At 55.0% G+C, this 12,671-nt stretch overlaps 1 protein-coding gene across 1 annotated transcript; it reads left to right on the top strand.

The window, feature by feature from the left end:
- Positions 1 to 8,831: 8,831 nt before the first annotated feature.
- On the top strand, positions 8,832 to 12,618 carry Ndufb7 (NADH:ubiquinone oxidoreductase subunit B7). Its single transcript, XM_047531178.1, has 3 exons — positions 8,832 to 9,016; positions 11,999 to 12,167; positions 12,433 to 12,618. The coding sequence occupies exons 1-3, from the start codon at positions 8,905 to 8,907 to the stop codon at positions 12,560 to 12,562; spliced, it is 411 nt and encodes a 136-aa protein (XP_047387134.1). The 5' UTR covers positions 8,832 to 8,904; the 3' UTR covers positions 12,563 to 12,618.
- The last annotated feature ends 53 nt before the right edge of the window (positions 12,619 to 12,671 follow it).

The raw sequence follows: 12,671 nt of genomic DNA, 5'->3' as shown, positions 1-12,671 counted from the left end.
CACGTGACTCTGGACAGGAGAACTCCATTCTTGCCAAAGGGATGACTGAGTGTCCCCAAAAGATGGTGGAGGCTGAGGTGGAAGCCACAATGCCCAGCCTCACAAGCCAAGCACCATCTACTCTGTGCTCAATTTACCAGCTGGACCAGATCTGAGTCGCTGTGGGACGAGACCACACAAGGGCACAAGTGCCAGGAGGTAGGGGTCGCGGGGGTCATCCTGAAGCCTGCTGCCACAATTGTGCAAGCAGAATTTGCAAAACCTGTACCGCGTGTGTGAGTCACTGAAGCACAATCTGAACTGGGCAGCAACAGAAGGGATTTTAGTTTTTGTCTTTTGTTTCTGTTTGGCAGTCCTGCGGATTGAACCCAAGCGCACTCTACCACTGAGCTACATCCCCAGCTTTTACTTTTTATTTTGAGACAGAGTTTTACTGTTACCGAGGCTGGCCTCAAACTCCAGATCCTCCTGCCTCAACCTCCTAAATAGCTGGGAGCATAGACATGTGCCACCATGCCCAGCATAGTGGGGATCTTAAATGTTCCCCAGAGTCTCCTGTGTTAAAGCCTTGCACCCCAGGTGGTGGTGCTACCGGTGGAGCCTCATTCAAGGAAGTGGGTTCTCTGTGGGGGACCCCCGCCCTTTTTTTCTCAAGGAAGTGGCTATTCACACAGTCTCAAGGGATTAGCTCACAAATCCATTTAATTAGGATGGAAAAGCTTCCTTCTACATACAGATGGTTCCTGACATGGAGATCACCGATGTCATCTTTGGACGCTTCACTTAGTCACTTCTGCAAAGTCCCTTTTTCCCAAAGGAGGTCAGATCTCCCGTTTCCAGGACTTAGCTGTGTTATTTTGGGAAACCACAATTTAACCCGCTACGAGGTCCAAGGACTGAATGCCCTTGGATGTGGGGAACTGAGTCGACTCCAAAGAGGAGGGTAGGGGCCACAGGGACGCAAAGGAAGTGGTTTAGAAGCTGGAGAAGAGACGTCCCGCAGCGGCCTCCCCAGGACCCGCAGCGCAGTCAGCGTCCTGGGGTCAGCCCGGTGGAACTGCTCCTGGGCTTCCGAACTCCAGAGCCGTGAAGAAATCAAACTCTGTCGCTTAAACCATTAAATTCATGGAATTTCATTCCAGTCATCTTAGGACACTACACATACCCCAAAGGCAAGACCCCTCCCCAGGCCCCTGAAAGACCCCATAGAAACGACCTGGTCCCCGTGAGTGGAAAGTCCTCCCCGGCACCTGGGGCGGGGACGGCCCCAGAGGGGCAGTCGATCGGCCCCACTCTCCGCCCACGGCGCCCCCGGGGGCTGGGCTTTCCCCTGTGGTGGACCTAAGGTCACAGGTGCAGCGTGCCCACCCTACAGGTGCGGAAGGGGAGCCCTTGTCTGAGAAGGAAGAAGTCTGTCTGCACTACCAACCCGCTAAGCACACAGGTGGAGCAGCAGGCTCCAGATGGACGCGGACAGGGACGGGGACAGGCGAATGGGTCAGAAGGATGGACTGGTGGCATCTTTGCACATCAAGGGCGCTCACTGAGGGCAGTGGGTCTAGAGTGAGATAAGCACAATGCGGGCAGAGTGGTCTTCCCGTGTAAAGATGTAAAGCCCTCTGGACCTGCACGCAGTAGGTATTCAGGAACTGGTGACGGAATCCAACCACATCACCCTGGAGAACCCCAGCCCTACCCCCTTCATGCTGTGTGACCTCAGAGGAGCAGAAGAACATCTCTGATTGTCAGAGAGGTCGAATTGGTTCATTGATCCATTCAACAGACGCGTATTGACCACCCACTATGTACTAAGCTGTGTTCTAGGCACTCAGGACTCATCGGTAAACAACAACAAAATCTCTACCCTCAGAGCAGCAACCGGTAGAAAGGCAGGGAATAAAACAAACCAATCCTCACCACTGCAAATAAATAAATCAGTCAAATATCCCAAAAGTTATGTTAGTCATAAATAGAAGAAGAAAACAGAAGAAAGACAGCAGGAGAGGGAAATCGGATGCACTGGTTGGGGGCAAGAATCTCTGTAAAAAGAAAGATCACAGAACGGAAATCATGCCGAGTTCAATTTCATAAACAAAAATAACTGGAAATGGGGCTGGGGTTGTGGCTGGGTGGTGGAGCGCTTGCCGGGCATGTGTGAGGCGCTGGGTTCGATTCTTGGCACCGCCTATAAGTAAATGAATAAAATAAAGGTCCATCAACAACTAAAAGTACATATTAAAAAATAATTTTAAAAAAATAACTGGAAATCAATAACAGCGTGATATCTGAAAAATCCCCCAATATCTGTAGGTTAAATGACACCCAGAGATCAAAGAGGAGGTCAAAAGTGAGATTCAAAAGATGCTGAGCTGAATGAAAAGTGAAAACGCCTCAAAATACGGGAACGCGAGGCTGGGCTGTAGTTCAACGGCGCGGCGGGCCGGGCGGACCCCAGCCTGCGGGAGCGCGCACAGTCCAGCGAAGCCTCACGGAGGGCAGCAGGCGCCCTGCGGTGGCTGGAAGGTCCGCGTCCCTCCAGACTTCACATGCCGGAAGCCTCATCCTCTTTGCGGTGATATTTTCCTTCTTTCCTTCCCTCCCCATCTCCGTGGTGATGTTAAGAGGTGGGGTCCCTGGGGAAGCGATCCCGCCTAGAGAGCTCGGTGCGCAGGGACGCACTCATGACCTCAGAGAAGGGCACAGGCAGCGGCCTGCCCGCCGGCTCTTCTGCCACGTGAGAGGCCGCCTCGGCCCCTCTGGCGGTGCAGCGACAGGGCGCCCTCCCTGGAAGCGGAGAAGACGCCCTCCCCAGGCAAATGCAAAACCTTCCCGAGCCTCCTTGGACTTTCGGCCTCCAGAACCGTGGGAAAGAAATTTCTTTCTTTCTCTTTCTTTTTCTTTCTCTCTCTCTCTCTCTCTCTTTCTTTCTTTCTTTTCTTTCTTTCTTTCCTTCCTTCCTTCTTTCTTTTCTTCTCAGAAAGAAATTTCTGTTTGTTGTAAATTAGCCCGTCTCAGGTATTTCGTTACAGCAGCATGAATGGACTAAGACCATCGTTAGATGCTCACATTTTTTAAAGTGGTCAGGAAATTTTTGCTGGAAAGGTGCCGTCTGCAACCAGATGGAGGGGATGAGGGGAGTCTCCCAGACGCCTGGGGAAAGCAAGCAGAGGCTGTGCCCAGTCCCCGTGGAGAGCAACAGGAAGTCTGTCCAGAGTTGCCTTCTCAGTGAGACCTTCCCAAATGGCCCTGTTTAAAATTCCAAGACGTCCCTTCTCATATACCAGAACCTCATCTTTCCTCCTTAACAGTTATCACCATTTTTTAGCCATCAGACATTCTAAATATGTCACTTCTTATTCTTTTTTGTGGGGGGACATTGGGGGCACCAGAGATTGAACCCAGGGATGCTTAACCACTGAGTCACATCTCTGCCACTTTTTATTTATTATTTAGAGACAAGCTTTCACTGAGTTGCTTAGAGCCTTGCTATGTTGCTGAGGCTGACTTGGAACTTGCGATCCTCCTGCCTCAGCCTCCTGAGTGTCTGGGATTATAGGTGTGGCCACTGCACCTGGCCTTCCTAATCTTATTCACTGCCTGTCTCCGAGCCCCCACTCCCACCCCCGCTGCCATTGCAACTCTGCTTCACGAGGGCAGAGATCTGTGTCTGTCCTGTTCACTGTATGTTAGTGCCTGCTATCTGGTAATGTAGTGCTCAGGGACTACTTGTTGAATGAATGAGTAACTGTCCTGCCTGCCAAGTCCTGATTAAGATCACCCCCAAAGTCAGACCCCTGCAGGTTCACATGTCTTTCAAACACCAGCCAGGCTGGGTGCAGTGGTGCACACCTGTAATCCCAGCAGCTTGGGAGGCTGAGACAGGAGGATCACACGTTCAAGGCCAGGCTCAGCAACTTTAGTGAGGCCCCGTCTCAACACAGAATTTTTTAAAGGCTGGGGATGTAGCTCAGTGCAAAGCGTTTGTCCAGCTGGTGTGAGACGCTGGGTTCAATGCCCAGGACCATAAAATCATGTAAAACTGCCGGCCAGCCACTTCTCACAGAGAAGGCAATCCCGGGCGTCCTTGTTCCCCGCCTGAATTAGGGGCGAGTGGTGGGCCCATAAGCAGAAGCAAGTTCTTCCCCGGGGGCTTACCCCAGAACTGACTTACCCAGGGCACCCACCTCCCAGCCAGCAGACCGGGGAGAGGCGCGGACACCACCCAGAATTTCCATCCCCACCCCAGGTCCATGTGAGGCTCTGGGCTTTGTCCGCAGAGGGCCAAGGGACCCAGAAGGGCTGGAGAGGAGCGTGGGAAGAGGAGGAAGGAGGGGCCACGGCGATAAACTGAGGCCCCTGGGGGTGGCAGGGCGGAGGCACAGGAAGTGCTCCTTGTCGGGTGATTGACAGAGGAAAAAACAGGAAGAGCTGTCTCAGGAGGCCCGGCCCACTCCCCACCGCTCCCACGCCACTTCATCTCACCCTGCGTGACATGGGCACCTTCCCATCCCCCGCCCTGGATAAGGACAAACCGGCTGAAGCACTCAAGCCACCATGAGCCTCTGCCCGCCTCAGCCTCCACTGCAGCGGTTGCTCACTGGAGCCCCCTCGTTTGGCTTTCCAGTTCGAGAATCTCCAGTTGGAGAGTGACTTTCCGGTTACGTGGCAGGAGTAATAGCGAGCATATGTCGGTGCCTACTAGGTGCCAGGCAGTGGGTACTTTTCATGCAACCATCTGACTGATCCCCCCAAGTTCCCTCTTCATTTATTCATTTGGTTTTTTGACAAATATTAAGCACCTTGACTTTGTGTTGCTATCACAGACTACCTGAGACTGTGTCACTTATAAAGAAGAAAGATTTATTTAGATCATGGTTCCAGAGGCTGGGAAGTCCAAGGGCATGGCACCAGCACCTGGGGAGGGCTTTGGGGCTGTATCACATGGCAGGGCATGGATGGTGAGATGAGCCAGCAGACCAGAGAGAGCTTGTTTTCCACAACAAAGTCATTCCCTCCATTCATGAGGGCTCTTCCCCAAAACTAAATCACCTCTCCAAGCTTTCCGTCTCTTAAAGACCATTAACACAGGACTTGGGGGACTAAGTTTCCAACACATGAAATTTGGAGACACAGTTAAATCAGAGCACACTTCTGTGTGCCAGCCCTATGCTGGGTGCGGGAATATAGCGGTGGACAAGACAGACGAAATCTCCTGCTCCTCAGAGCTAACGTTTGAGAAGAGAGACCAACAACAACAACAACGAAAAGACAAATGAGTCTTTTAGACAGTGATAAATGCTAAGAAGAAAACTGAAGCATGACCAGGGTCGGGTATGGGGGGGCTCCTGTCTGGGAACTATGAGGTGGGTATTACTGATTTCATTTTACAGATGAATGAACTGAGTTTCTGAGAAAGGAAGTCACTTCCGGCAGTGGCAAAGGAAGTGGGACCTGAATTTGCCTTTGTGGATTTCCTCCCAGCGCCGATCTCTGGATGATCTGCTAAAGCACAGAGAAACAGAAGGAGAGGAAAGACAACCAGGACAGGGCCGGGGCAACTCGGGCAGTTGTGCACGCTGTGCACTGCACAACTCCAGGAGTGCCATTCACAAAGACCATACTATGAATGCCGCACCCCAGAGTCAGGAAAATCTAGCCCAGTGATTCCCCCTAGGTGGTCCCCAGACCAGCAATCTCCCTGTCACCTAAGAAGGTGCTAGAAATACAGATTCTGGGGGTCCACTGCTGACCTCCTGACTCAGACATTTTCAAGTTGAGTCCAGCTTTCCCTCCACATGAAACAGAACCACAGGAGGGTTTGACACGGGAACGGCAGGATCTGTCTCCAATTCTGACAGGCACATCTTGGGAGCAGTGAGAGCTCAGGCAAAGCAAGGTCAGGGAGAAGGCTTCTGCCGCCAGTCACGCTGGCCAGAGGCAGTGGTGCCTCGGATGGGGCTGGTGGCCACGAGGCGGGTAGGAAGGGGTCACATTCTGCACAGTCATTGACAGTGCCGCCAATGTGCTGATGGCTCCTGCTGTGATGTACTGTGTTACCAGTGCCTCAAGGCAGTGGGGACAAGTGACCACAGACTATACCAGGAAACCAAATAAACCTTTCCTCCTTCTAAGTTGGTTAGCTCAGGTATTTTGTCATAGTGGCACAAAGCTGACCAACGCAGCGGGTAATAGTAAGGACGTGCTTAGTCGAGGTGAGTGTTAGGTCGGAAATTAGGCGACTGGAGGGGGCACAGCTGAGCAGCTAGAACAAAGACCAGCCCGCCAAAGGTGACAAGAAAGTTCGCAGCAAGGTGGATGGAAAGTTCCACTGACCCTTCACACCCACCTGTCACTCAACAGGACCCCCTCCCATCCTAGTCTATAAAAACCCTGGGCAGCCAGGACCACGTGCGATTTTCTCCGGGTCCCTATACCCCGGGGGTCTGGGAATTTCGCCCAAGAGCCAAATTCCAATAAAACTTGCTTCAGCCACTTTTCTGTCCCATTTTATTTGGCTGCTAACTGTGCCGGCCGAGACCCGCCGAGTTTACATTTGGTCCCGCCCGAGCTTACAGTGAGAAGCCGGGCACTGCTGTTCTACTTCATGTCCTCAACACAACACACTTGGGTCCACACTGTTGTGGCTGAGCTCTAACAAGCACATCTGTGTCCTTCCAGGGTCGGATGTTTCAAGTAAGAACAAGTTCACGGACTACGCCTCTTTCACCAAATACCTGTGGGCCTCCTGTCAGTCATAAGCAGGGCCATCACAGATTCTTTTATTCCAGTCTGAACTACTAGTATCTCAAGTCACACGGCACGCAATTTACATATATACACGTAATTACATATATGTGATATGGAAGGGCTAGGAGAGGGTTGAGGCAGCCACAGGTTGGGCAGACTGAACCCACAGCAGAGGCAGACGGCAGACACACGCGGAGGCTCACTGCAGGTGGTCAGGAAAGACCAGGAACCAGCCCCGGGACTTCGAGGCCGTGCAGAGCTGTCTGTCACCCCAGCAGCTCAGGAGGCTGAGGCAGGAGGATTGCGGGTTTGAAGCCAGCCTCCGCAACCTGGCGAGGGTCTAAGCAATTCAGCGAGAACCTGTCTCTAAATAAAAGGGCTGGGGATGTGGTTCAGTGGTTAGGCACCCCGGAGTTCAATTCCCAGGACAAAATAAAAGGTGCAGGAACTTACTCCAGTCTCGGCCAGCGTCGTGATAGGTGGCAGTTTCAGGGTGTCAGCCTGAGGTGCCAGCTTGGAGTGGGCCGGGTGTGCTGGTCACCATGGGAGAAACCGTGCTGTGCTCTGCTGAAACCCAAAGACAGAGCAGAGGTTCGTCACTGTGGTGACTTTGTGGGGCAAGGCTCCTGACGAGGCACCAGGTGACAGGGCCAGGGTGCTGCCCCGTCCCTCCTTGGGGTACTCCTCCTCTTATGAGTCTGGGGTGAGGGGTTGCTTCATTTGGGGGTCTGGTGTGTTCAACCAGGACATGGACCCGGTTGTTTCTGATACGGGTTTGATAGGTCCATGCATCCGTGTGCTGATCAGTTGGATAAGTTCACAGGTGGCCACGTTATTACAACGATTAATTTACTTATTCATTCACTCTGTGCCCTGTGATCGTGCGGGGCAGATGGTGGCTGTTCACCTGTGCAGACACGGTGTGGGGGCACTCAACCTCAGCACTTCCACTCAAAATGGAGTAACTCACAGCAAACTGCAGAGCCCGCGGGTGCGGGGCCAGGACTGCCTCCCACCTGTCTCTCCCACCCATCTCCTCCAGTCCCCACATTGTGTGAATCTGTCCATGCCGCTGCTCTGGAGTGGGAGGAAGATTTAAGTAGGGGGGAAAAAGACAAAACCGCCTTGTCTGTTAGTTTATGACTTAACAAACACCAAACCAGGTGGCTTTAAAAATCCAAGAACGTCTGTTCTGACAGTTCTGGCGGTATTGGCAGGGCGAGCTCTCTCTGAAGGCTCTGGGGGACCCGCCCTTGCACCTCCCCAGCCTCTGGTGGTCGCAGGTGATCCTTGGCTTGTGCGGCATCACTCCAGCCTCAGCCTCCGCCTCCGCCTCCAGCCTCACGTGATTTCCTTCCCGGGTGCGCATCCTGGCCAACCTTCCCTCTTCTTATGAGGACTTGCCATTGGACTAGGAACCACTTTAATTTAGTATGACCTCACTTTAATTTCATTACACCTACAAGGACCCTATTTCCAAATAAGGTCACAATTCTGCAGTTGCTTCCTAAGGAGTTAGGAGTTATGGAGGACACAATTCAATCCACAACACCTTGTTAAATAAAATCTTTTTGTTGTTGTTTTGTTTTGTTTTGTGTAACAGCGCTAGAATAGAACCCAGCACTAGATTGGCTTTCGCTTATTTTAATTTGCCTTTATTTCGTTAAAATATTTCTTTTAAATCATTTAAAATTCTGATATTCTGGGCGGCGGTGCAGCTCAGTGGTCGCGCACTGTATCCAGCATGTGCAAGACCCTAGGTTCCATCTCCAGCACGGCAGAAAACCAAAAGTCATATTTTTTATATTCACTAATGGTATAATCAGTATTGTGCCTTTTTCATTTAAAGAGAAGTTCTAATGTTTTAGAAGAAAATATTCTTCCTGAAAAATATGAAATACAATTTTCATGTATGCTCTAGAATCGGGCTGAGTCCCCCTCCGGCGTCCAATCCAGTCCAGCGAGCCGGAGTCGCGCCGTCCTGCCTCCATCAGACCGCCAGGTGGCGCCCGCCGAACAGGAAGTCTTCCGAGGGTTCGTGTCTATGATCCCGCAGCGGCCTGGGCGACCCGGAAGTCATGGGTGGAGAAGAGGGCAGTGCTTCCGGGTAGGAGTGAGGTGACCCCGGCCGGCGCAGGAGCCTGCGGCGAAGCAAACATGGGGGCGCACCTGGTCCGGCGCTACCTGGGCGATGCCTCGGTGGAGCCCGACCCTCTGAAGATGCCCACCTTCCCGCCCGACTACGGCTTCCCGGAGCGCAAGGAGCGCGGTGAGGCCCAGCGCGCAGGCGCGGCTGGCGGGGGCGGGCGCGGGACCCTCCGAACTCAGACGCCGAGGCGCCGGCTTGGCCCCGGCGCGAAGTCGGCAGGAGCCCGTCACCCTACCGAGCGTCGGGCACTCGGGGCAGAGGACCCGGCACCAAGAGGGGCGCCGGGAGCAGGGAGAGCCGGCCCTTGTCCTGAGGGCAGCGGGGAGCCGCGAGGAGGCTGTGGCGGAAGGGACACCTTCGCGGACCCCGTTCGCCTGTCACTCATGTGGGTTTGCACCAGGCGACGCCAGCGGGGCTCGCGTGGTGTGCCCTGCGCTGCCCACCCGGGCGGTCCCGCGGTGCCGGGGTGGAAGCAGGCCCTTGCGCCGAGTGTCACCGCGGCGCTGGTTGCTCTTTTCATGCAGTAATGTCACAGGCACATGGAGCGCCAGTCGTGGGCCACGTCCCAGATTGGGCACCGCGGGGATACATCAGGGAGCTGGAGAGATGCAGGCACCGCGTGCATGACCTCAGCCCCGGAGGGAAGACGGCGGGTCCGGGCAGACCCGGGGGGACAGTTGGCGGGGATCAAAGCCGGCTTCTAGGAGGCAGTGGGTAGATGGGAAGGGGAGGAGGAGGAGGAGAGCAGACGGAGAGCGGAGGGACACAGATGGCTGTGTCTGAAGGTTGCCTTGGCTGCCGGGTGGACGTCAACTTGGAGGCAGAGAACCTTCAGATAGTAGGGGTGAAGAAAGGTATGTGTCCGAGACAGTGTTGCAGGTCGCATCAGAACCGGTGTCCCCTCTCCGGGTCGTCCTAAAGTCACATCAGAGCTTGCAGTCCTTGTACCGCCTGCCCCCTTACCACTGCCCCCCGCCCCTCTCTTGCTTGACCAAACCAAAACCGTGGCAGGAGGCAGCTCCTCCCTTCCTTTGGCCTCTACCCTTGGGCGGCCAAACAGGAGTGGGAGCGGCTGACCAGCCTCCCCCAGTGGCCCCTCGGTGTTGCTGGGCACTCCTGTCAGTCATGGTCTCTTCCACCCTCCTAGGCCATTTTGCATCCTCTTATTGAGAAAACACAAGAGCTGTCTTGGGTCCCCTACCCCGCCGCTGTGCACCCCAGACTGCTGCTCCTCACCTGTTATTCTAGGCTGAGCCCCTGCAACAGGTGAACCCCCTTTATGCCCTGCATCCCATCTGCTCCGAATCAGGGTCTTGCAATACTGGCTTTCCCATCCACATAAAGTTATTCCCTGTCATTCTGGAATCCCCTTGCCCCACCTCCACCTCCAGCTTCCCCATCACTTCACTTAAAGGGCTTCTGTCAAGCCCTCCTGACACCCAGCCCCATTGTCAGTCCTCACTTCTTGCCTAACCTTCACCACTGACACCTCCTGGAAGACCCTCCTCACCTGCCTCCAGGACTCAACCTTGCTGGGGGCAACTACACTGAATTCTTGGGTGTCCGAATTCTTGGGTGTCCCAAGGCTCAGGCCTTGTCCACCACTGCCTGGGAGGAAGTGTCTCCCAGTCTCCTGGCTTCAAGTACCTTCTGTAGGCCAGAGCTCCCGAGTTTATTCCTAAGGGGGCTTGCTCTCCCACCACACAGATCCCACCCACAGATCCAACTGCTGAGGTTAATGGCATCCTGACACCTGGCCTCTCACCTAGGCCTCTGCACCTGGTTTTGAACACTGCTCCCGGGTGCCCAGCACCCTCCCCCTCCTGCTGTCTCCTTAATCCTTACCATTGCCAATCTGTGACACTGTGTCCTGTCTGTTCTCTCCCTCCAAGGGTAGGGACTTTTCTGGCATGTTCCCTACTGTGTACCCACGAATACACCATGCATGCAGCAGGTGCCCCATAAGGCCCTGCTGGCTGATTATTAAGTTCAAGACAAGAGGGAAGAGTCGGATTGCTCACCCAAGCCCCCAGTGTGGTTGGCTTCAGGGGCTCAGATGTGGAGTGGGGGGACCAGGTTGGGTTCTTTAACATAAAGGATGGTAGTTGAAGCTACGGATGAGGACCCAGTTTAATCCTGAATGACTCTCAGGAAGTGGCTAACGCTTGGGTTTGGGGTAGCCTAGAAATGGAAGGGAACCTGGGGAGGATGCATAGCAAGAGCCAGAGGAACAGAAAGAAGGAAGCAGGGGAGAGGCTGAGGAAGCCAGCTGACCTGCGTGGGGGGCGGCCAGGGGAGCCACCTCTGACATGATGGACTTGAAGCCAAAGGAGGTGGCATGCAGGACAGGAGTCGAGAAGCGGCCCAGTGAGATGGAGAATGGTGGCTGGGCATCAGCGGGGCAAGGAGGCAGCCGCGAGGAGGGAGGCTTGGTCCACTGTGTGGCAGCGTGTGGAGCAAGGAGGCCAGGGACACGGGATCGCCAGGCAGGGGAGCACAGCTGGGGTGCACAGCCAGAGTTCCTGCTGCCTAGTCAGCCTCCTGAAGGTTGATTTCCTCTGGGGTCAGGTTTTGCCAGGTGGGTGGGACACCCCCACCGAGGGCTTATCCATCACCTGGTGACGCTGTAGCTGTCTTAGTTTGTGTAAGTACACTCTGATGTTCACATAATGATGGAAATCACCTAATGGTCCTTGTCACTAAGTGGCATGACTTGTTACTGGCTCAGGTGACTTCCATGCTGAGGGCTGTAAATCCTTTCTGGAGGAGGAAGCTGATGCTCAGAGAGGACACAGCAATGGCCAGTGTGGAGCAGCCCTACCCGCGCTGGGAAGGGGCTGAGGGGACGCTCAGGGAAGGCTTTTCTCAGCCCCAGTCTGTCTGGAGGGGAGGCAGCCTCCAGTGCTGTGGAGCAGGTGGGCGGGTGAGGAGGAGAGCCAGCCCTCCCCTGGGTCAGGTTACCTTTGTGCACCCTGGGAGAAGACCCTTGTCAGCAGGGGATGCTGTAACCCTTCTCCATGAGCATGCCACTGTCCCCAGGGGACACTGGCCCTAGAGTCTGGGCAGGGGTGGGCCCACTGCTGAGCCCCCCCCTCCCCTCAGTGATGGTGGCCACGCAGCAGGAGATGAACGACGCACAGCTGACGCTCCCGCAGCGCGACTACTGCGCTCACTACCTCATCCGGCTGCTCAAGTGCAAGCGCGACAGCTTCCCCAACTTCCTGGCCTGCAAGCACGAGCAGCACGACTGGGACTACTGCGAGCACCTGGAGTGAGCCCCTCCCGGCCTCCCGGCCTCCCCCGCCCCCAGACCCAGACCCAGGTCCCTGGCCAGACTTCAGCCAGGCCAGGCTGCAGGTGGGGACGGGAGGAGTCTGGGTGGGGCAGGTGGCTAAAGCCACTTGGGGAGCCACCAGACAACCAGAGGGGCACTTCACTTCCCTCGAGGAGATCAGGAGCCCTGCTCTGCTCCCGGGCCAGGGCAGTGGAAGGGCTGAGCCCGCCTCGGAGCTGAGACCCTTCCGCTCTCCCCTCAGCTATGTGATGCGCATGAAGGAGTTTGAACGGGAGCGGCGGCTGCTCCAGCGGAAGAAGCGGCGGGAGCAGAGGGAAGCACAGTTGGCCAGTGCCCAGGGATCTGGACTGGACCCTGAGGTGGCTCTGTAGGAGGTCACCCACCATCCTCTGGACCAGTCTGAGAAATAAAAGCCTCCAGCCCCTCAGCCTGAGCCTGCCTCTTGCAGTGTGCCTGGTGGTCCCCACCCACAAAGGAGCA

The sequence above is a fragment of the Sciurus carolinensis genome, chromosome 17 (genome assembly GCF_902686445.1).
Source record: "Sciurus carolinensis chromosome 17, mSciCar1.2, whole genome shotgun sequence".
NCBI lineage: Eukaryota > Metazoa > Chordata > Mammalia > Rodentia > Sciuridae > Sciurus > Sciurus carolinensis.
The sequence above is the reverse complement of the archived record's forward strand: the minus strand, read 5'-3'. Positions and strand labels throughout refer to the sequence as shown.